This window comes from Lithobates pipiens, unplaced genomic scaffold (genome assembly GCF_037356315.1).
Source record: "Lithobates pipiens isolate NorthernLeopardFrog02 unplaced genomic scaffold, aLitPip1_a1.2 Scaffold_24, whole genome shotgun sequence".
Lineage (NCBI taxonomy): Eukaryota > Metazoa > Chordata > Amphibia > Anura > Ranidae > Lithobates > Lithobates pipiens.
In genome coordinates, this window is record NW_027507786.1 from 9,301,220 (window position 1) to 9,323,964 (window position 22,745).

Consider the following 22,745-nt stretch of genomic DNA (forward strand, 5'->3'; position numbering starts at 1 on the left):
AAAAAAAAATTTATTTTACAATATTATTTTTTATTATTTTTTTTACAATTTTCTTTAGGATCCCCGTTATGGAGCTTTGGTGAAATATCGGGGGTCTAAACAGACCTCTGATATCTCACTTTTGAGACAGAGAAAGAAATTGAGCACAGAGATTCCCCAGTCCGTTTCCCTGCAGTAAACACAGTTTACTATGCTTCAGTTAAGAATGACGACAGGAGCGATGGGTATAGATCACTCACTGTGTTCATTCAGAAAAGGAAAGCTAGTTAGTGAAATATTTCAGCTGAAGGGTGCGGCTGTTACTCAGCTCTGCAGGGCGAGGACAATTGTGCTGAAGGGTGTGGCTCACACAACCACACCCCTCGGCACAACTGTCCTCACACTGCAGAGCTGAGTAACAGCCACATCCCTCAGCACAACTGTCCTCACACTGCAGAGCTGAGTAACAGCCACACCCCTCAGCACAACTGTCCTCACACTGCAGAGCTAAGTAACAGCCACACCCCTCAGCACAACTGTCCTCACACTGCAGAGCTGAGTAACAGCCACGCCCCTCAGCACAACTGTCCTCACACTGCAGAGCTGAGTAACAGCCACACCCCTCAGCAGAACTGTCCTCACACTGCAGAGCTGAGTAACAGTCACACCCCTCAGCACAACTGTCCTCACACTGCAGAGCTGAGTAACAGCCACACCCCTCAGCACAACTGCCCTCACACTGCAGAGCTGAGTAACAGTCACACCCCTCAGCACAACTGTCCTCACACTGCAGAGCTGAGTAACAGCAACACCCCTCAGCACAACTGTCCTCACACTGCAGAGCTGAGTAACAGCCACACCCCTCAGCACAACTGTCCTCACACTGCAGAGCTGAGTAACAGCCACACCCCTCAGCACAACTGTCCTCACACTGCAGAGCTGAGTAACAGCAACACCCCTCAGCACAACTGTCCTCACACTGCAGAGCTGAGTAACAGCCACACCCCTCAGCACAACCGTCCTCACACTGCAGAGCTGAGTAACAGCCACACATGTGTATCTACATATATAATTATCCCAAGAACAGCATCAGTAAGAAAAATTGGTGTATCATATGGTGTAAATAATTCAATAAATAATTCAATAATTCATCACGTATCAATTCTCTGTGTACAACCCAAAAAAAATTATAAAAAAGTTGAAGTGAAAAAAAAAAAAAAAAAAAAAAATATATATATATATATATATATATATATATATATATATAAATAAATGTCCAAAAAATTATAAAGTGAATGTCCAAAATACGAAACAAAAAAATATGTATATATATCAAATAGAAAAAAATAATAAAAATTAAAAATTAAAAAATTATAAATAAAAGTTAATAAAAGTTAATTAGTGTCCATATAGTGCAAGAAATCACTTCCGTGCAAAACAACACCACTAAAAATAAGGTGACTCTTCTCTGAAAATATAGGTGATTTGTCAGTGCTCCCCTCCTTCATCCAGTGACCCCTTTTGTGAATGCACTCACCAGAGCGCCTCACCCCTGCTGGGCTAACAGGCGTATAACCTCCTTAACCAGATGTTGGTGGTAATCCTCCTGTCAGGGTACCCTGGACTCACTGACTGTCAATAATACTTATCATAGTTGAATCAGCTGTTGGATCAACAGTGGGAAATCCACATATATCAAAAAAGGATGGAGCCCATAGCGTAAATCCGTAAAAAAATGTATTTTATTATAATTAAAAACTCTATGCCAATACAAAAAATACAGGGGCCACAGCACCCTGTAGCGGTAAAACACTTCTGCGATCCAGCGTGACGTATTGCGTACCAAGTAAAGTCCCAGGCGGGGATTTGCGTTTCGCTGCCTTTCTTCGGACACAGTTTTTCCTATTTTGTGCATTTTAACTGCAGGCAAATCAAGCCAAATGCAGCCTTGTCTTGACAAACCATTCATTTTCTATACGAATGCAGCCGAATGCAGTAAAATGTAAGACAGTGTCCATCTAGAATGCCCATCAGGGACGAGCCAAGGGGTAGGCAGAAGAGGCGGCTGCCTTTAGGCACTTCAGCAGGAGGGGGCTGCAAAAAGGGCAGGACCTACAACCTATACTGGTGGCCTAATTTGCATGTTATGGCGAGCTGGGGTGGGTGCATGCAGCCTTTTCACCTTGCGTGCTAAAGGACCTTGTCCTGGAGTTGCTGTCAACATGTCACTTACTGAGTGCTGATTACTGAGTGCAGTTGGTCCAATTCTGTAGCCTATTGCAGTCATATTTCAACTCCCTGCACAACTGCACAACCTAACCCTAGGCTGGGATGATTTCATCAGTCATCTGCAGGTAGAAAGAAGCATTCTCCTCTACCCCCAGTGATCAGGTTGTAACATGGGCGTAGCAATGGGGGTCGCAGGGGCCACAATTGCAACCACGCCCATGTTCCAGGGGACCTGGGAAGAAAAAGGAATCTGCCACCCCTGTGAGAGAGAGAGATGTGATTCTGAGGTGGGCTCTGTGAAACTTGTACAGACTGAGGGTTGACTTGTGGGACTGGGTGCAGACTAGGGGGGATTTATATAGATTGGGGGAGGGGGACTTGTACAGACTGGGGGGACACTAAGGGAGGAGACTGATGCAGACTGGGGGGACTTGTACAGACTGGGGGTGGGGGGGGGCGTGTGCACACTGGAGGGAAAGGGGGAAACTTGGGCAGACTGGGGGGACACTGAGGGAGGGGGCTGGTGCAGACTGGGGGGGGCTTGTGTAAATTGATTGGGGGAATTGTGGGACTTGTATAGATGGGGGGGCTTGTGCACACTGGGGGGGGGGGGGAAACATGTGCAGACTGGGGGGACACTGAAGGAGAAACTTGTACAGACTGGGGGGGGGGGCTGGTTTGCACGCTGGCCGGAAACTTGTGCAGACTGGGGGAACACTGAGGTGGGTGGTGCAGATGGGGGTTTGTGCAGACTGGGGGGAGACTTGTGGGACTTGTACAGATGGGGGGGGTTGGGAAGACGGGGGGAAACTTGTGCAGACTGGGGGAGCACTGAGGGAGGGGGCTGGCGCAGACTATGTGGGGGCTTATGCATATTTGGGGGGGGACTTGTACAGTCTGGTGGGGTACTCGTGCACACGGTTGGCAAACTTATGCAGACTGCAAAGTATTACATCAAAAATTGTAATTACACGCACCTGTTAAACAGTGGCAGAAAAATTGGGCCTTAGGTACTGGTGCTGGTGCCACAACACTGCAACCACTCACAAACATTGTAGTTGAGCGCAGCAACGAACCCTCCTGCAAAATATTGCATTAAAAATTGAAATTGCACACCCCTGTTAAACAGGGGCTGAAAAATTGGGCCTTAGCCACTGGTGGCGGCACCCAGAACCATCATTGAGGAGGAAGAGAATAATCACTCAGCATAACAGGATAGTCACTCAGCATCAGCATAGGCAGTCTTGAAGGGATGTGACATTTAAAAATAAAAAATTTGGTTACATCAGCTTCAGGTGCTTGGTAGCTGGTGGTGATCCAAGACTGATTCATTTTTATGAAGGTCAGTCGATCAACCAAGTCGGTGGACAGGCGCACCCCTATGATCGGTTATAAAACCTCCAGCAGCACTGAATGTGCGTTCCAAAAGAACGCTGGATGCAGGACAGGCCAGTAGCTCAATTGCATACTGTGCAAGCTCTGGCCAGTGATCCATCCTCAAGACCCAGTAACCCAGAGGATTTTTGGTGGGAAAGGTGTCCAAGTCTGATCTTGCCCCTAGGTATTCCTGCACCACATAAATCAGACGCTGCCGGTGGTTGCTGGAACTGATCATACCTTGGGGCTGCGGACTAAAAAATTGTGTGAAAATTGTGGCCACCTTCTCCACCGCTCCTTCTGTGACTGACCGAAGCCTCAGCAACACTTTTTCCAGGACCAGGAATTTGGAGTATCAGTCTCTGGGAACGCGTTGCACAGACCTTTCTGCAAGGCCTCCCGAAGATGTTTCATCCTCTGCTCCCTCTGCGACGGCAAGATAAGGTCTCAGAGAGGACTGAAGGTATAGTGGGGTTGGAGATCCCAGCTGATGAGGAGCAAGGAGAGGTCCGCTTTATTCTTTGGTGTGGGTCTTTTGGGTACGCTTGCCAACGAACTGCATGGCAGGTCGACATATGTCTGGTCAAGCATGTGGTGCCCAAGCGGCTGATGTTTTGGCCACGTGAGATACGCTTGAGACATATGTTGTAAATAGCAGCGGTGCGATCTGATGCACTCATCTCAAAAAAGGCTCACACCAAAGAACTTTTGGAATAACCCGCAGAGGCAGCGCCCTGCACATGCGGAGCTCTGCGGTGTGATGCAGTCGGTGTCCTGCCCTTAAACTGGTCCCTGGAGGTCACCCTGCCTCGTTGGAGATGTGCCTCCTCCTCCTTCTTTCTCCTATCAGGCACCCACGTGGAGTCAGTGACCTCATCATCCCCTCCCTCCTCATCACTGGAGCAAACCTGGCAGTATGCTGCAGCTGGGGGGGACATGACTGCCAGATTGCTGTCCTTCTTGGGCATCCCCTCTCTCTGGGCTCACGTTACTGCCTTCCTGTAGCTGGGTAACAACATCAGAGCCTTCAAAACGCTGGGCATCCTCCTGGAGCATGTACCCAACACTGTGCTCAAACAGTTCAGGGGACTCCTCAGGAGGACATGGTGGGGCTAAGGAAGGAGTGGCTGATGCTATTGAGACGAGGGAAGAGGATGCGTTGGCAGCTGCTTTGCCAGTACCCTGAGCCTGGGTGAGAGAGGATGAGGAGGATGAGGACGGCTTGGTCATCCACTCTACCAAGTCTTCGGCATGTTGTGGCTCAACACATCCAGCTGGCAAAAATAAGGACAAGCGTGTCCCATGGCCACGTGCTGATGACGATGCACCGTGTCCACGACCAGCACTGTTGCCTCTAGACACAGAGCCTGCTTACCCTCTTTTATTGGCTCGTGACTGTCTGCCTCTCCTTGTTGACCTTCCAGACATACTAATGGCCTGCAGGGAGATGTAGCTTAAAAAAGCTGGGAGGTATATACTGATTATACTGTAGCTATCAGAATCAACTGCCTGCTGTAATATTATTAGTATGAGAACACCAGCAATTGGGGTAGCTTTAGGCGCACACTGTGCAGATGACACAATACACCGACTGTAATTACTGCAGCTGCCTGTGGTATAGGATCAGAAGAACACCAGCAATTGGGGTAGCTTTAAGTGCACACTGTGCAGAGGACACTTTAGACCGACTGTAATTACTGCAGCTGCCTGCTGTGGTATAGGATCAGCAGAACACCAGCAATTGGGGTAGTTTTAGGCGCACACTGTGCAGATGACACAATACACCGACTGTAATTACTGCAGCTGCCTGCTGTGGTATAGGATCAGCAGAACACCAGCAATTGGGGTAGCTTTAAGTGCACACTGTGCAGATGACACAATACACCGACTGTAATTACTGCATTTGCCTGCTGTGGTATAGGATCAGAAGAACACCAGCAATTGGGGTAGCTTTAAGTGCACACTGTGCAGATGACACAGTACACCGACTGTAATTACTGCAGATGCCTGCGGTATAGGATCAGCAGAACACCAGCAATTGGGGTAGCTTTATGTGCACACTGTGCAGAGGACACTTTACACCGACTGTAATTACTGCAGCTGCCTGCCTGTGGTATAGGATCAGCAGAACACCAGCAATTGGGGTAGCTTTAGGTGCACACTGTGCAGATGGCACAATATACCGACTGTAATTACTGCAGCTGCCTGCCTGTGGTATAGGATCAGCAGAACACCAGCAATTGGGGTAGCTTTAAGTGCACACTGTGCAGATGACACAATACACCGACTGTAATTACTGCAGCTGCCTGTGGTATAGGATCAGAAGAACACCAGCAATTGGGGTAGCTTTAAGTGCACACTGCAGATGACACAGTACACCGACTGTAATTACTGCAGATGCCTGCGTTATAGGATCAGCAGAACACCAGCAATTGAGGTAGCTTTATGTGCACACTGTGCAGAGGACACTTTACACTGACTGTAATTACTGCAGCTGCCTGCCTGTGGTATAGGATCAGCAGAACACCAGCAATTGGGGTAGCTTTAGGCGCACACTGTGCAGATGACACAATATACCGACTTTAATTACTGCAGCTGCCTGCCTGTGGTATAGGATCAGCAGAACACCAGCAATTGGGGTAGCTTTAAGTGCACACTGTGCAGATGACACAGTACACCGACTGTAATTACTGCAGATGCCTGCGGTATAGGATCAGCAGAACACCAGCAATTGGGTTAGTTTTAGGTGCACACTGTGCAGGTGGCACAATACACTGACTGTAATTGCTACAGCTGCCTGCGGATAGGATCAGCAGAACACCAGCAATTGGGTTAGTTTTAGGTGCACACTGTGCAGATGACACAATACACAGACTGTAATTACTGCAGCTGCCTGCGGTATAGGATCAGCAGAACACCAGCAATTGGGGTAGCTTTATGTGCACACTGTGCATCTGACACAATACACCGACTGTAATTACTGCAGCTGCCTGCGGTATAGGATCAGCAGAACACCAGCAATTGGGTAGCTTTAGGTGTACACTGTGCAGGTGGCACAATACACCAACTGTATTTGTAACAGCTTCAAACGAAATGAAATCACACTGTCTCTCCGCCTATCTCTCTCTGCCACCGCAACACACTACACAAGGCCGCCGTGCAGGTGGCCTTATATAGTGTGGGGTGTGTACTAAACCCCCTGAGCCATAATTGGCCAAAGCCACCCTGGCTTTGCCCAATTACAGCTTGCTAGACAGACGACGCTGTGATTGGCCAAGCATGCGAGTCATAGTGCATGCTTGGCCAATCATCAGCCAGCAATGCACTGCGATGCCGCAGTGAATTATGGGCCTTGACGCGCAACTTGAATTTGGTGCGAACGGCCCATAATGTTTGGAATTCGCCGAACGGGCGAACAGACGATGTTGGAGCCGAACATGGGTTCGACTCAAACACGAAGCTCATCCCTAACTGTCAGAGATAGAACACACTGACACATATAAGGAATATCGGATGGTGGGTCCACTTTAAGGTAGGATGCCACTAACTCTATTGCCCATAGATCCAGCCTCTAGGGGGCGCACCTTCCGATCTGTTCATGGAATATGGCGAGGAATAGACGGCATAACAAAATGTGAAAAATCTGATGAAAAAATTACCTTCAGATCATCTTTTAGAACAAGAACTCATAATTAACACTGTTTAGGAGCAGACCATCAATTTCCCTCCTAGACGCCCCCCCCCCCCCTAATGATCTGAGTGATTTACTGCCCCCTCCCCCCACACATTACAATAATGTCATTTCACCATTAATTCTTGGCTGCTCTGTCTCTTCCCTGGATGGTAAATGGAGGCAGATCGAGCGTGTGATTGTGATTGTGATTGTTCCATGTGTTTTGCTGCCAGACATTTTATTCCCAATAAACAGTTCTAATATCTATTAACACGGCAATTAACCCATCGCAGCCGTCCGACCGACCTTCCAATGTATGGGGGGGTCTAGTGATCTAATGTATGGGGGGGTCTAATGTATGGGGGGGTCTAGTGATCTAATGTATGGGGGTCTAATGTATTGGGGGGGTCTAGTGATCTAATGTATGGGGGGGGTCTAATGTATGGGGGGTCTAGTGATCTAATGTATAGGGGGGGTCTAATGTATGGGGGGGTCTAGTGATCGAATGTATGGGGGTCTAGTGATCTAATGTATGGGGGGTCTATTGATCTAATGTATGGGGGGGGGTCTAGTGATCTAATATATGGGGGGATCTAGTGATCTAATGTATGGGGGGGTCTAGTGATCTAATGTATGGGGGGGTCTAGTGATCTAATGTATGGGGGGGTCTAGTGATCTAATGTATGGGGGGGTCTAGTGATCTAATGTATGGGAAGGCTAGTGATCTAATGTATGGGGGGGTCTAGTGATCTAATGTATGGGGGGGTCTAGTGATCTAATGTATGGGGGGGTCTAGTGATCTAATGTATGGGGGGGTCTAGTGATCTAATGTATGGGGGGGTCTAGTGATCTAATGTATGGGGGGTCTAGTGATCTAATATATGGGGGGGATCTAGTGATCTAATGATTGGGGGGTCTAGTGATCTAATGTATGGGGGGTCTAGTGATCTAATGTATGGGGGGTCTAGTGATCTAATGTATGGGGGGGTCTAGTGATCTAATGTATGGGGGGTCTAGTGATCTAATGTATGGGGGGTCTAGTGATCTAATATATGGGGGGGGATCTAGTGATCTAATGTATGGGGGGTCTAGTGATCTAATGTATGGGGGGGTCTAGTGATCTAATGTATAGGGGGTCTAATGTATGGGGGGGTCTAGTGATCTAATGTATGGGGGGTCTAATGTATGGGGGGGTCTAGTGATCTAATGTATGGGGGGTCTAATGTATGGAGGGTCTAGTGATCTAATGTATGGAGGGTCTAGTGATCTAATGTATGGAGGGTCTAGTGATCTAATGTATGGAGGGTCTAGTGATCTAATGTATGGGGGGTCTAGTGATGTAATGTATGGGGGGTCTAGTGATGTAATGTATGGGAGGGTCTAGTGATCTAATGTATGGAGGGTCTAGTGATGTAATGTATGGGGGGGTCTAGTGATGTAATGTATGGGGGGTCTAGTGATGTAATGTATGGGGGGGTCTAGTGATCTAATGTATGGAGGGTCTAGTGATGTAATGTATGGGGGGGTCTAGTGATCTAATGTATGGGGGGGTCTAGTGATGTAATGTATAGGGGGGGTCTAGTGATGTAATGTATGGGGGGTCTAGTGATCTAAATTCAGGAAAGTCAGCTTGGCACGCCCAAAGGGACTATAATAAGAGAATTCCCTAAAACATGTATAAAAATTTTTTTTAAAAATCATTAGTTAGAACACCATCATGAGTTTCAGAAAAAAAAATGTATATTGTGACAATGTAATAAATATACAATTTTTTACTTTTTATTAATTTTTTTTTAATTTTACATTTATTTTTTCGTTTGTGTAGACTGTACCCCAAATTTTCCCAATTGGAGGTGGGACATAGGTCCGTAGGGTTCAATATTGAGTTGGCCCCCCCTTTGCAGCTATAACAGCTTCAAACTCTTCTGGGAAGGCCGTCCACAAGGTTTAGGAGTGTGTCTATGGGAATGTTTGACCATTCCTCCAGGAGAACATTTGTGAGGTCAGGTACTGATGTTGGACAAGAAGGCCTGGCTCACAGTCTGCACTCTAATTCATCCCAAAGGTATTCTATCTGGTTAAGGTCAGGACTCTGTGCAGGCCAGTCAAGTTCCCCCACCCCAAACTTGCTCATCCATGTCTTTATGGACCTTGCTTTGTGCACTGGTGGGGCAGTCATGTTGGAACAGGAAGGGGCCATCCCCAAACTGTTCCCACAAAGTTGGGAGCATGAAATTAACCAAAATGTCTTGGTATGCTGACACCTTAATAGTTCCCTTCACTGGAACTAAGGGGCCAAACCCAACTCCTGAAAAACAACCCCCACACCATAACACCCCCCCCCCCCCCTCCACTAAATGATTTGGAGCAATGCACAAAGCAAGGTCCATAAAGACATGGATGAGCAAGTTTGGGGTGGAGGAACTTGCCTGGCCTGCACAGAGTCCTGACCCCAACTCAATAGAACACTTTTGGGATGAATTAGAGTGGAGACTGCTAGCCAGGCCTTCTTATCCAACACAAATGCGCTTCTGGAAGAATGGTCAAACATTCCCATAGACGCACTCCTAAACCTTGTGGACGGCCTTCCCAGAAGAGTTGAAGCTGTTATAGCTGCAAAGGGCGCAGCCAACTCAATATTGAACCCTACGGACTAAGACTGGGATGCCAGTAAAGTTCATGTGCGTGTAAAGGCAGGTGTCCCAATACTTTTGGTAATATAGCGTAGCAAGAAAAGTGTTCATCCCCTGAATTGGTGTTGGTCCTCCACCTTCACCTGTACCCGTATCTGTTGCCTTCTTTCTTGGTTTATTTGCATACGCTGTATACTAGTTATACATTGACTGTTCCCCTAATCTGGAATTTAAAGGGGCATGGTCAAAAAACTGAATTTTTTAACATTCAAATGTTTTGTTTTCAATTTCAAATTAAATTTTTTTTTAAGCTTTGTTTATTTTTACATTTTTATTTTATTTATCTTTTTTTGGGGGAACCTTAAGGATTCTGGTCACAAAACATTTTTTTTAAATAGAATAAAAAAAAAATTATTTACATTTTTTATTTCTTTTATTTGTTTTATTGTTACATTTAAAAAAAATGCAATTGCATATGCTGTATGATATTTCTACATTAAATGTGTCCCTAATGTGCCCCAATGTGGAATTTAAAAGGACATGGTCAACAAAAACACATTTGTTAACATTCAATTTTTCTCAATTTCTAATTTTTATTTTAAGCTTTATTTATTTTTTACATTTTTTGGGGGGAACTTAAAGGGTCCTGGTCACAAAACTATTTATTTTTTTCATACAATTTAAAAAAAAATTAAATTGTCTAATTAATACATTTTTTAATTCTTTTATTTTTTTATTTTTTATTTTACTTTACAAAAAAATGATTTGGACTCTACCCAAGATCATTTCCCAAAACTAGGTCCCGATGGAAGCAGCCGTTTCTTGGCTTTAACGAGTCACCCTTATTTTTTGGGAATTTCTTTTTTTTTTTTTATGTTTATTAAATGAACTGCACATTACACTTGGAAATGCAAAATATACATCCTAGACAGGAACACAGTTGAACAGGGTATACAAATTATACTGGTATATCCACAGAGGTATATCCTAGATAGGTAATCGTCCTTTTTTGGGAAATTAATTACAAAATTAGATTTTTTTTTTTTTTTTACGCATTTAATGAAAAAAATATAGTTTTGTGACTAGGACTGTCACAAAACAATTCTTTTTCATTAAATGTTGGGGGAAAAAATCTAATTTTGTCATTAATTAATTTTTAATAATTTTCTTTTTAATATATATTTTGTTTACATTACAAAAAAATTATTTGGACTCTACCCAAGATCATTTCCCAAAAATAAGTCCCAATGAAAGCAGCCGTTTCTTGGCTTCAAGGAGTCACCCTTATTTAAGAGCAGTTGAACCTTACACGTGGTCAGAGCCCAGTCACCCAGGCCATTAAATTTTTCTCAATTTCTATTTTTTTATTTTAATCTTTATTTCTTTTTATTTTTTTTTTGGCAACTGAATTACAAAATTTGATTTTTTTTAATGCATGTAATGAAAAAAAAAATAGTTTTGTGGCCAGTACTGTCACAAAACAATTCTTTTTCATTAAATGTGTAAAAAAAAAAAAAAAAAAAGGTAATTTTGTAATTAATACATTTTTAATTCTTTTATTTTTTTATTTTATTTTTACATTACAAAAAATAGTTAGGACTCTACCCAAGTTCATTTTCCAAAGCAATTTTTCTCAATTGCATTTTTTTTATTTTAAGATTTATTTCCTTTTTTACATTTTTATTTTATTTATCTTTTTTTGGGGGGAACTTAATTACAAAATTCGATTTTTTTTTTTTTTTTACGCATTAAAAGAAAAAAAAATAGTTTTGTGACTAGGACTGTCACAAAACAATTCTTTTTCATTAAATGCGAAAAAAAATCAAATTTTTAATTAATTTCTTTTTTTTTTTTACATTACAAAAAATTGTTTGGACTCTACCCAAGATCATATCCCAAAACAATTTTTCTCAATTTCTATTTTTAATTTCTATTTTTTTAATTGAAGCTTTATTTCGTTTTAGTGACTAGGACTGTCACAAAACAATTCTTTTTCATTAAATGCGAAAAAAAATCTAATTTTTTAATTAATTAATTTTTAATTAATTTCTTTTTTATTTTTAATTTTTTTTTACATTACAAAAAATAGTTTGGTCTCTACCCAAGATCATTTCCCAAAACAATTTTTCTCAATTTCTATTTTTAATTTCTATTTTTTTAATTTAAGCTTTATTTAGTTTTAGTGACCAGGACTGTCACAAAACAATTCTTTTTCATTAAATGCGAAAAAAAAAATCAAATTTTGTAATTAATTCATTTTTTATTAATTTCTTTTTTCTTTTTTTTTTACATTACAAAAAATAGTTTGGACTCTACCCAAGATCATTTCCCAAAACAATTTTTCTCAATTTCTATTTTTAATTTCTATTTTTTTAATTTAAGCTTTATTTAGTTTTAGTGACTAGGACTGTCACAAAACAATTCTTTTTCATTAAATGCGAAAAAAAAATCGAATTTTCTAATTAATTAATTTTTTATAAATTTTTTTTTTTTTTTTTTTTTTTACATTGCAAAAAATAGTTTGGACTCTAACCAAGATCATTTCCCAAAACAATTTTTCTCAATTTCTATTTTTAATTTCTATTTTTTATTTTTTTAATTGAAGCTTTATTTAGTTTTAGTGACTAGGACTGTCACAAAACAATTCTTTTTCATTAAATGCGAAAAAAAAAATATCAAATTTTGTAATTAATTAATTTTTAATAAATTTTTTTTTTTTTATTACATTACAAAAAAATAGTTTGGACTTTGAATAGTCCGGCTATTGGCAGCTTCTGTCAGAGCCCAGTCACCCAGGTGGTTTGACCGGTCCCCTTTTAATCCCCCCCCCCCCCCTTTGTGTCATTCATCACAAGGGTTAACGCGCGCCTCCCTTCGCTGCCATGTGCAATGCGGCTGGCGCTTCATTCATTGTCCGATGCTTATTAGATCAGAGGCGGCTCATCTCCTCTGATACATTTCACATCGCTCTGTAGGTAATGTTAAGATAATTAGAAAATGATCGCGGCTGAGAATAGCGAACGAGAGGCAAAACACAAGCCCTCCTCTCTGACATTTACGCAGCGCCTCTCTAATAATTACGCCGGCCCGGAATGAAAGGGCCCTTTGTTGCCAGCGCTATCCATTTAACAGCGAGGCGAATTAGCCGGGGAACAGACGTGGGAGAGAGAGAGAGAGAGACGACGCAATTGAGTCCTAAAGAGACGGCGAGCTTTTTTAGCAAGCGGAATGAGAGGCGAGACCCCAGAGGAATCGCCTGCAGGCCTGGTGGGGGGCTGAGGAGGAGCTACAAGTCCCAGCATACCCGCGTACAACACTCCAGAACGATATCGAAAAAAAAAAATCGACAATTCCAGGCCAAGTTTAAATTTTGAATTTTTTGCTACAAAATTACTTAGAACCCCCCCCCCCCCAAACATTATGCTTTATTTATTTTATTTATTTATTTTTCTTTAGCAGAGACCCTAGAGAATAAAATGGCGATCGTTGCTAAAATTTGGGGTCGCACAGCGGTCTTTCACACGCAAAAATTTTTTGTGGGAAACCTTTAAAAGCAAAAGAAAAAAAAAATTGCCACTTTGACCAAAAAAAAATAAAAATCATCACTTTAAGCCCGAGAACAGGAAGTGACGTCAGAGGTCCTCCAAGGGCATAGAGCTGAGTGGAAGTGGGGGCCATCTTGACCTCACTTGACTTCCTGCCTATCCAGCCAATAGATCAGATTGCTTCCGGGTTTAGTGATGGCTCCGGTAAGCCCGGAAACGACCGTAAAGCAACAGGAGTGGGGGAGGGGGGTGGCATGTCAGATTGGGAGCAGCAGGAAAGAGGAAATGGAAAGGGATAGAAGGAAGAGAGGAGAGGAGGGAAGGAAGGAAGGATGGAAAGAAGAAAGGAAAGAAGGAAGGAAAAGAAGGTAGGGAGAAATAAGAAGGAATGGAAAGGGAGAGAAGGAGGGGATGGAAGGAAGGGAAAGGGAAGAAAGGAAAAGGCGGTAGAAAGAAAGGGAAGGGAGAATAAATAAGGAATGGAAAGGGAAATAAGGGAGAGGAAAGAAGGAACGGAAAGTCGGGAAAATAAAGAAGGAATGGAATGGAAAAGAAGGGTGAGGAAGAAAAGATAGAAGGAAGGAAGGGAGAACAAACAAGGAATGTAAGGGAAAAAATAGGAGGGAAGGGAGAATAAAGAAGGAACGGAGAGGGAAATAAGGGAGAGGAAGGGAGGAAGGAAAAGATGTAAGAAAGGAGAGGAAGGAAAGGGAGAGGAGAGGAAGGAAAGAAGGAACGAGAAAGAAGGAATGGAAGGTAGAGAAAATAAAGATGGAATGGAATGGGAAAGAGGAAGGAAGGAAGGATGGAAAGAAGGAAGGAAGGAAAATAAGGTAGGGAGAGGAAAGAAGGCAGGAAGGAAGGAAGGGAAGGAAGGAAGAATAAGGAGGAATGAAGGAAGGAAGGAATGTAAGGGAAAGAAAAGAGAGGAAGGAAGGATGGAAGGGAAAGGAGGGTAGACAGAGAAAAGAAGGAAAGAAGGGAGGGAAGCAATAATAAAGTAGGAATAGAAAGGGAAGGAAGGAAGAGGAAATAAGGACGGGAAGCAAAGGAAAGGTGGAAGGAAAGAAAGAAGGGAGGGAAGGGAGAGGAAATAAGGAAGGAAGGGAGAATAAATAAGAAATATAAGGGAAAGAAAAGAGCAGGAAAGAAAGGATGGAAGGAAGGAAGGCAAAGGAAGGAAGAAAATAAGACATTGAAAGGAAATGGAAAGGAAAATAAGGGAGTGGAAGGAAGGTGAAGTGAAGGGAGGTAGAGAGAAGAAAGAAGATTAAAAGGATGGAAGGGAACAAGAGGAAGGAAAGGGAAGGGAGGGAGAATAAAGAAGGAACGGAGAGGGAAATAAGGGAGAGGAAGGGAGGAAGGAAAAGATGTAAGAAAGGAGAGGAAGGAAAGGGAGAGGAGAGGAAGGAAAGAAGGAACGAGAAAGAAGGAATGGAAGGTAGAGAAAATAAAGATGGAATGGAATGGGAAAGAGGAAGGAAGGAAGGATGGAAAGAAGGAAGGAAGGAAAATAAGGTAGGGAGAGGAAAGAAGGAAGGAAGGAAGGAAGGGAAGGAAGGAAGAATAAGGAGGAATGAAGGAAGGAAGGAATGTAAGGGAAAGAAAAGAGAGGAAGGAAGGATGGAAGGGAAAGGAGGGTAGACAGAGAAAAGAAGGAAAGAAGGGAGGGAAGCAATAATAAAGTAGGAATAGAAAGGGAAGGAAGGAAGAGGAAATAAGGACGGGAGGCAAAGGAAAGGTGGAAGGAAAGAAAGAAGGGAGGGAAGGGAGAGGAAATAAGGAAGGAAGGGAGAATAAATAAGAAATATAAGGGAAAGAAAAGAGCAGGAAAGAAAGGATGGAAGGAAGGAAGGCAAAGGAAGGAAGAAAATAAGACATTGAAAGGAAATGGAAAGGAAAATAAGGGAGCGGAAGGAAGGAAGGAAGGTGAAGTGAAGGGAGGTAGAGAGAAGAAAGAAGATTAAAAGGATGGAAGGGAACAAGAGGAAGGAAAGGGAAGGGAGGGAGAATAAAGAAGGAATGGAAAGGGAAAGAAGTGAGAGGAAGGAAGAAAGTAAGGAAGGACAGGAAGAGTAAAGACGGAATGGAAAGGGAAATAAGGGAGAGGAAAGAAGGATGATAAAGGGAAGGGAGGTAAAGAGAGGAAAGCAGGATGGAAGGGAACGAGAGGAAGGAAAGGGAAGGGAGGGAAAATAAAGAAGGAATGGAAAGGGAAAGAAGTGAAAGGAAGGAAGGAAAGGAAGAGTAAAGACGGAATGGAAAGGGAAATAAGGGAGAGGAAAGAAGGAAAAGATAGAAGAAAGGAGAAGAAGGAAGGAAAAAAGAAAGGAAAGCAAAACCAGGAATAAAGGAAGGAAGGAAAAGTTGGACTAAAGGAGAGGAAGTAGAGAGAAAAGGAAGGGAAAGAAGGATGAAAGGAAGGGAGAGGAAGGAAGGAGAGGAAGTAGAGAGAAAAGGAAGGGAAAGAAGGATGAAAGGAAGGAAGGAAGATGAATGGATGGATTTCTTGAACAAATAATAAGAAGCAGATGGTCGGGCACAGTTCAGGAAATGAATTTTCATACGGTTGCATTGTAAATGGTTTATTAGCGGTGTAAATGTAATGCACTTTTCTTACAACAAGCTTTATTTGTGATTTATCCCTCTAACAGACGCAGGCGCCCAGGACGAAGCTCAGCTCCTCCACGAGTGGTTCCAGCTCGCCCTAGAAAAGAGTAAATTGAATCGTTACGAGTCAGAGCTACTGTGCGTGTAAGTTGGGACGCGGGCGATATCAGCATGCACGCCGGAGTCTTGTGGGGGGGAGAGCAGAGCGGCCGGGAAATTCTGGATGCGATTAATTTGGGAGATATGCACGGGTCTCCATTGTCTTCCTGCTGCATGTAGATCTCATTACGGAATAAATTGCAGCTTTACCTCTCGCATTGAATCTTCTCATTAGCATAGAGCCGAACGCCGCGTTATACAAACAGCGCCAATTGTTTTCCCCGCTCTTCACCCGGAGATGGCGCAATGTGTTGTGATGCCGGGGAGCCGGAGAGGAATACATATTCCGAGGATTTATGTAATGTTTTTTTTCTCATTTAATTCAAGGTTACAGAGCAGTTTTCCAATCTCAGTCACAGCGAGATTAATAAAGCCGGGGCGCTGTCATGGACTATTACCGGGAAATGGACCCGGGCGTCCGTACTCACTGTAACTCCTTGATAATTGGGGGCATTGGTGCCTTCATGGCCGGAGTGATGCCCATCCAAAGCTGAACTCTGGGCAAATTTGTCAAACTACCCTACCCAAGGGGTAAAGGCGTAGTCCACCTGCAATAAAATAATGAATGCACATGCATTGATTAAGAAACAAAAGTGCATTTATTAATTTTGTTTGCATTGGAGCCCGCAAAGCTGCGATTGTGATCAGAGGGTCCCGGGATTAATGGTTTGGCTCTTGCAGACTATTACTCCAGTCATAGGTAGGTACGGAGGTAGGGCCCATCAGCTCTGGAGCTGGAGGAAGTATCAATGACATCACCACACTTGTGTTCTATTGGGAACAATGAGATCCTCTGTCATGGGAGCTGATGGGACTTGTAGTTTCTTCATTTACAGATTCCCGTGATTGAATGACGCAACTGTGTGGGCGGAGCCACAGGAAATACTTATATAAGGCATATTATGGGGATGATTCACAAATAGATCCCTATGTGTGTACTAAAAGCTTGTACTTTAATGGAAGGAAGGAGGGGAACACAAAAGGGAGAAAAGAAGGACAAGGAAGGGAAAGGACTAGGAAAGAAAAAAAGAGAAGGAAGGGTGGGGAGGGGAAGGAAAGGAAAGGAATTAAGCAATGAAGGAAGGAAAGGGTGGGGGAGAGGGGAAGGGAGGGAGGAAATTAAGGAAGGGAGAAGGAAGGAAAAAAAAGGGAGGGCAAGAAAGAAAGAAAGCAAAGGAAGGAAGTAAAGGGAGGGATGGAGAGAGAGAGGGAGGAAATAAAGGGAGGGAAGGAAGGTGGAAAGGAAGAAAGAAAAGGGAGGAGAAGAAAGTAAAGAAGAAAAGGGAGGGGAAGGAAAGGGAGGGTTGGGAAGTAAAGGGAGGAGAAGGAAAGAAATGGAGGGGAAGGTAAGGAAGGAAAAGGAGGGAAAAGAAGGAAAGAAATGAAGGGAGGGAAAGGAAGAAAAGGGAGGGGAAGGTAAAGGAATGAAGGAAGGAAAAAAGTAAAGGGAAGGAAGGAAAAGGAGGGAAAGGAAGGAAAGGGAGGAGAAAGAAGGAAAGGAAGGGGTGGGAAGGAAGGGGGGAGGGGAGAAATGGGAGGGGAAGGAAGGAAACGGAGGCAAAGGAAGGTAGGAAATGAAGGTAGGGGAAGTTTGAAAAGGGAGGGAAAAGTAAGGAAGGATTAAAGGAAGGAAAAAGGTAAAGGGAAGGAAGGAAGGAAAGGGAGGGGAAGAATTGAAGGAAGGAAGGTAAGGAAGGAAAGAAAAGGAGGGGAAGGAAGGAAGGTAGTCCTGCATTGTAAACGAGTACGCCAAGGGGATGCCCAGCTAATTGGAGCAAGGCATGAAGTAATTTGTACCCTAGACAAAAACAAAAAATGTCTTATATTGCAGCTTACCAGACCTTAGACCTTTTATCAGGCTAAATACATTTTCTGTAAGTGAAGAAAATACCTTTCAGAAATCTAGCACCCGGAGATCTCAAACAATGTGTTCAGCTATCTTCTATGAATTACAAAACACCTCCCCTCTATGTTATGGTGACATAAGAGTGGGAGGTGTTCTTTCAAATGAGCGTTGTCACCCTCGGAGCTAGGACAGGAAGTGCGTTACTGAAGCCTGAAAAAGGGAAGGTAGTGCAGTCACTCCTTTGACATGCTAAACTGACCTTTGATAATACCAATAAGAGGCCACTTTAGCATGCCTTAAGCACACTTTAGGGTGCCGTAAGTTTTACTTTAAACTTGATGAATTAGGGCAACTTTGTTTAAGTCTTATGAGTTATTTTACCTTATATTTATATGTTATATATACTGTATATGTTTTTTTTTCCCCGTCATTTATCCTGTCCACTGCTTGTTATTATTTAACAGCGCCAAAGAGCTGGACCTGGAGGATAAGCAAGGGCGACTTGAACAACAGCTGCGGGAGAGGATGATGATTGATCGTAAGTGGTCACATTTTGGGTCCAATTATAGATCATTATTATATATCATTGTATCTTCCCAGAGCAATGGCGTACAAGGATAGGGACAATTGTAGACACTCACTCAGGTTGAACTGGATGGACTGGTGTCTTTATTCAACCTTACTAACTATGTAACCTGCAAACACAAATGTCAGAATTAGCTAAACAGATCTGTTACATTGTTACACTGTACATTGTATCATTGATGGCTCTGTATCCTCCTCTTCCTCCCCTTCTCATATGTTACATTGTATCACCATTGATGGCTCTGTATCCTCCTCCACTTCTCTTCCTATACATTGTATCACTACTGATGTCTCTGTATCCTCCTCTTCTTCCCCTTCTCATCTGTTACATTGTATCACTACTGATGTCTCTGTATCCTCCTCTTCTTCCCCTTCTCATCTGTTACATTGTATCACTACTGATGTCTCTGTATCCTCCTCTTCTTCCCCTTCTCATCTGTTACATTGTATCACTACTGATGTCTCTGTATCCTCCTCTTCTTCCCCTTCTCATCTGTTACATTGTATCACTACTGATGTCTCTGTATCCTCCTCTTCTTCCCCTTCTCATCTGTTACATTGTATCACTACTGATGTCTCTGTATCCTCCTATTCTTCCCCTTCTCATCTGTTACATTGTATCACTACTGATGTCTCTGTATCCTCCTATTCTTCCCCTTCTCATCTGTTACATTGTATCACTACTGATGTCTCTGTATTCTCCTCTTCTTCCCCTTCTCATCTGTTACATTGTATCACTACTGATGTCTCTGTATCCTCCTCCCCTTCTCATCTGTTACATTGTATCACTACTGATGTCTCTGTATCCTCCTCCCCTTCTCATCTGTTACATTGTATCACTACTGATGTCTCTGTATCCTCCTCCCCTTCTCTTCTGTTACATTGTATCACTACTGATGTCTCTGTATCCTCCTCCCCTTCTCATCTGTTACATTGTATCACTACTGATGTCTCTGTATCCTCCTCCCCTTCTCATCTGTTACATTGTATCACTACTGATGTCTCTGTATCCTCCTCCACTTCTCTTCTGTTACATTGTATCACTACTGATGTCTCTGTATCCTCCTCCACTTCTCATCTGTTACATTGTATCACTACTGATGTCTCTGTATCCTCCTCCCCTTCTCATCTGTTACATTGTATCACTACTGATGTCTCTGTATCCTCCTCCACTTCTCTTCCTATACATTGTATCACTACTGATGTCTCTGTATCCTCCTCCACTTCTCTTCTGTTACATTGTATCACTACTGATGTCTCTGTATCCTCCTCCCCTTCTCTTCTGTTACATTGTATCACTACTGATGTCTCTGTATCCTCCTCCCCTTCTCATCTGTTACATTGTATCACTACTGATGTCTCTGTATCCTCCTCCACTTCTCATCTGTTACATTGTATCACTACTGATGTCTCTGTATCCTCCTCCCCTTCTCTTCCTATACATTGTATCACTACTGATGTCTCTGTATCCTCCTCCACTTCTCTTCTGTTACATTGTATCACTACTGATGTCTCTGTATCCTCCTCCACTTCTCTTCTGTTATATTGTATCACTATTGAGGGCTCTGTATCCTCCTCTTCCTCCCCTTCTCATCTGTTACATTGTATCACGACTGATGCCTCTGTATCCTCCTCCTCTACTTCTCTTCTGTTACATTGTATCACTACTGATGCCTCTGTATCCTCCTCCTCTACTTCTCTTCTGTTACATTGTATCACTACTGATGTCTCTGTATCCTCCTCCCCTTCTCATCTGTTACATTGTATCACTACTGATGTCTCTGTATCCTCCTCCCCTTCTCTTCTGTTACATTGTATCACTACTGATGTCTCTGTATCCTCCTCCCCTTCTCATCTGTTACATTGTATCACTACTGATGTCTCTGTATCCTCCTCCCCTTCTCATCTGTTACATTGTATCACTACTGATGTCTCTGTATCCTCCTCCCCTTCTCATCTGTTACATTGTATCACTACTGATGTCTCTGTATCCTCCTCCACTTCTCTTCTGTTACATTGTATCACTACTGATGTCTCTGTATCCTCCTCCACTTCTCATCTGTTACATTGTATCACTACTGATGTCTCTGTATCCTCCTCCACTTCTCTTCCTATACATTGTATCACTACTGATGTCTCTGTATCCTCCTCCACTTCTCTTCTGTTACATTGTATCACTACTGATGTCTCTGTATCCTCCTCCCCTTCTCTTCTGTTACATTGTATCACTACTGATGTCTCTGTATCCTCCTCCCCTTCTCATCTGTTACATTGTATCACTACTGATGTCTCTGTATCCTCCTCCACTTCTCATCTGTTACATTGTATCACTACTGATGTCTCTGTATCCTCCTCCACTTCTCTTCTGTTACATTGTATCACTACTGATGTCTCTGTATCCTCCTCCACTTCTCATCTGTTACATTGTATCACTACTGATGTCTCTGTATCCTCCTCCACTTCTCTTCTGTTACATTGTATCACTACTGATGTCTCTGTATCCTCCTCCCCTTCTCTTCCTATACATTGTATCACTACTGATGTCTCTGTATCCTCCTCCACTTCTCTTCTGTTACATTGTATCACTACTGATGTCTCTGTATCCTCCTCCCCTTCTCTTCTGTTACATTGTATCACTACTGATGTCTCTGTATCCTCCTCCACTTCTCTTCTGTTACATTGTATCACTACTGATGTCTCTGTATCCTCCTCCCCTTCTCTTCTGTTACATTGTATCACTACTGATGTCTCTGTATCCTCCTCCCCTTCTCTTCTGTTACATTGTATCACTACTGATGTCTCTGTATCCTCCTCCACTTCTCTTCTGTTACATTGTATCACTACTGATGTCTCTGTATCCTCCTCCCCTTCTCATCTGTTACATTGTATCACTACTGATGTCTCTGTATCCTCCTCCACTTCTCTTCTGTTATATTGTATCACTATTGAGGGCTCTGTATCCTCCTCTTCCTCCCCTTCTCATCTGTTACATTGTATCACGACTGATGCCTCTGTATCCTCCTCCTCTACTTCTCTTCTGTTACATTGTATCACGACTGATGTCTCTGTATCCTCCTCTTCCTCCCCTGTGCATCTGCAGATGTACATGACTGTCATTCATTTTTAATGGCACCCCCACATATTTGGCAAAGATGGGCATGTTTACAGACACCAAATTGCATTGTACAATATACTTCCATGATCTCCATGATTAAGCCCCAAGGGCAGGACGAAACATGTTGCAGTTGTGGTCTGATCTGGATGAATTGAGCTGAGGTCGCTTTTACCTGCTTTTATCTGCTAACCACTCGGGCCAGGTGAGGTGTGCAATGGCCAGGCTATCCCTACCCATTTTTGCACCACATATTTACCCGCACCCAGCGGTGGCCCATTCATATGGGGCGCAGGGGCGCCACCCCCCTGATCCATGTGCTTGGCTCTCTAATTTTCATGCAGGGCACCAGTCGCATGAATTCCAATGGGGTTTTTTTTTTTTTTTTTTTTTTTTTAGAAGCATATGATTAGAGCCGGTGTTGTGCCATATAGTGTCCGGGCATTATATAGCGTCCGCCCCGTCCGAGCAGACGAAGCTTCGGAAAATCTCCGAAGCTGAACGGCGCCTGCGCCGTGAGTGGAGGTGGTAACCCCACCATCCAAGCGGACATAGGGTTGTGAATATTAGAGGGCCCCTCGCGGGCGAGCTTCACTCGCCACGCTTCGGGCTCGGCCTCGCTGCGCTTGGCTCTTTTATATTCCTACTCTATGTCCACTTGGATAGTGGGAATAGAACCTGGACTCACGGCGCAGGCGCCGTTCATCCTCGGCAATTTACGGAATCTGTGTTGCTGTGTACTGCGCATGCGCAGTACACAGCGGACACTATCGGATGGGGGACCTTATATGACAAGACACCGGCTTAACAAAAAGGAGTGGGCTCGAGGTGTAGGGCACTGCACACCGAGACCACCAAGTTGTGTTAATAGCGAATTAATATTCGCTATTGTCTTCCTGATTCTCCTCCCTGGCCAATCCCGGCTGAGAAAGCGGGTCCTGAGACCCGATTGTCTGAGAGAAGAAGCGATCCTATTGGACGTCGAGGAGACGCGCGG

The 22,745-nt window shown here is 43.5% G+C and overlaps 1 protein-coding gene across 11 annotated transcripts in view; it reads left to right on the forward strand.

Annotated features, from left to right (window-relative positions):
• MICAL2 (microtubule associated monooxygenase, calponin and LIM domain containing 2) overlaps window positions 1–22,745 on the forward strand; it is a 392,610-nt gene that overhangs the window by 361,558 nt on the left and 8,307 nt on the right. For all 11 annotated transcript variants that reach the window (XM_077453572.1, XM_077453576.1, XM_077453578.1 and 8 more), the window contains 2 exons: window positions 16,091–16,190; window positions 18,516–18,589. In XM_077453572.1, coding sequence (XP_077309698.1) covers window positions 16,091–16,190; window positions 18,516–18,589 — 174 coding nt within the window. The remainder of the gene's footprint in view (window positions 1–16,090; window positions 16,191–18,515; window positions 18,590–22,745) is intronic.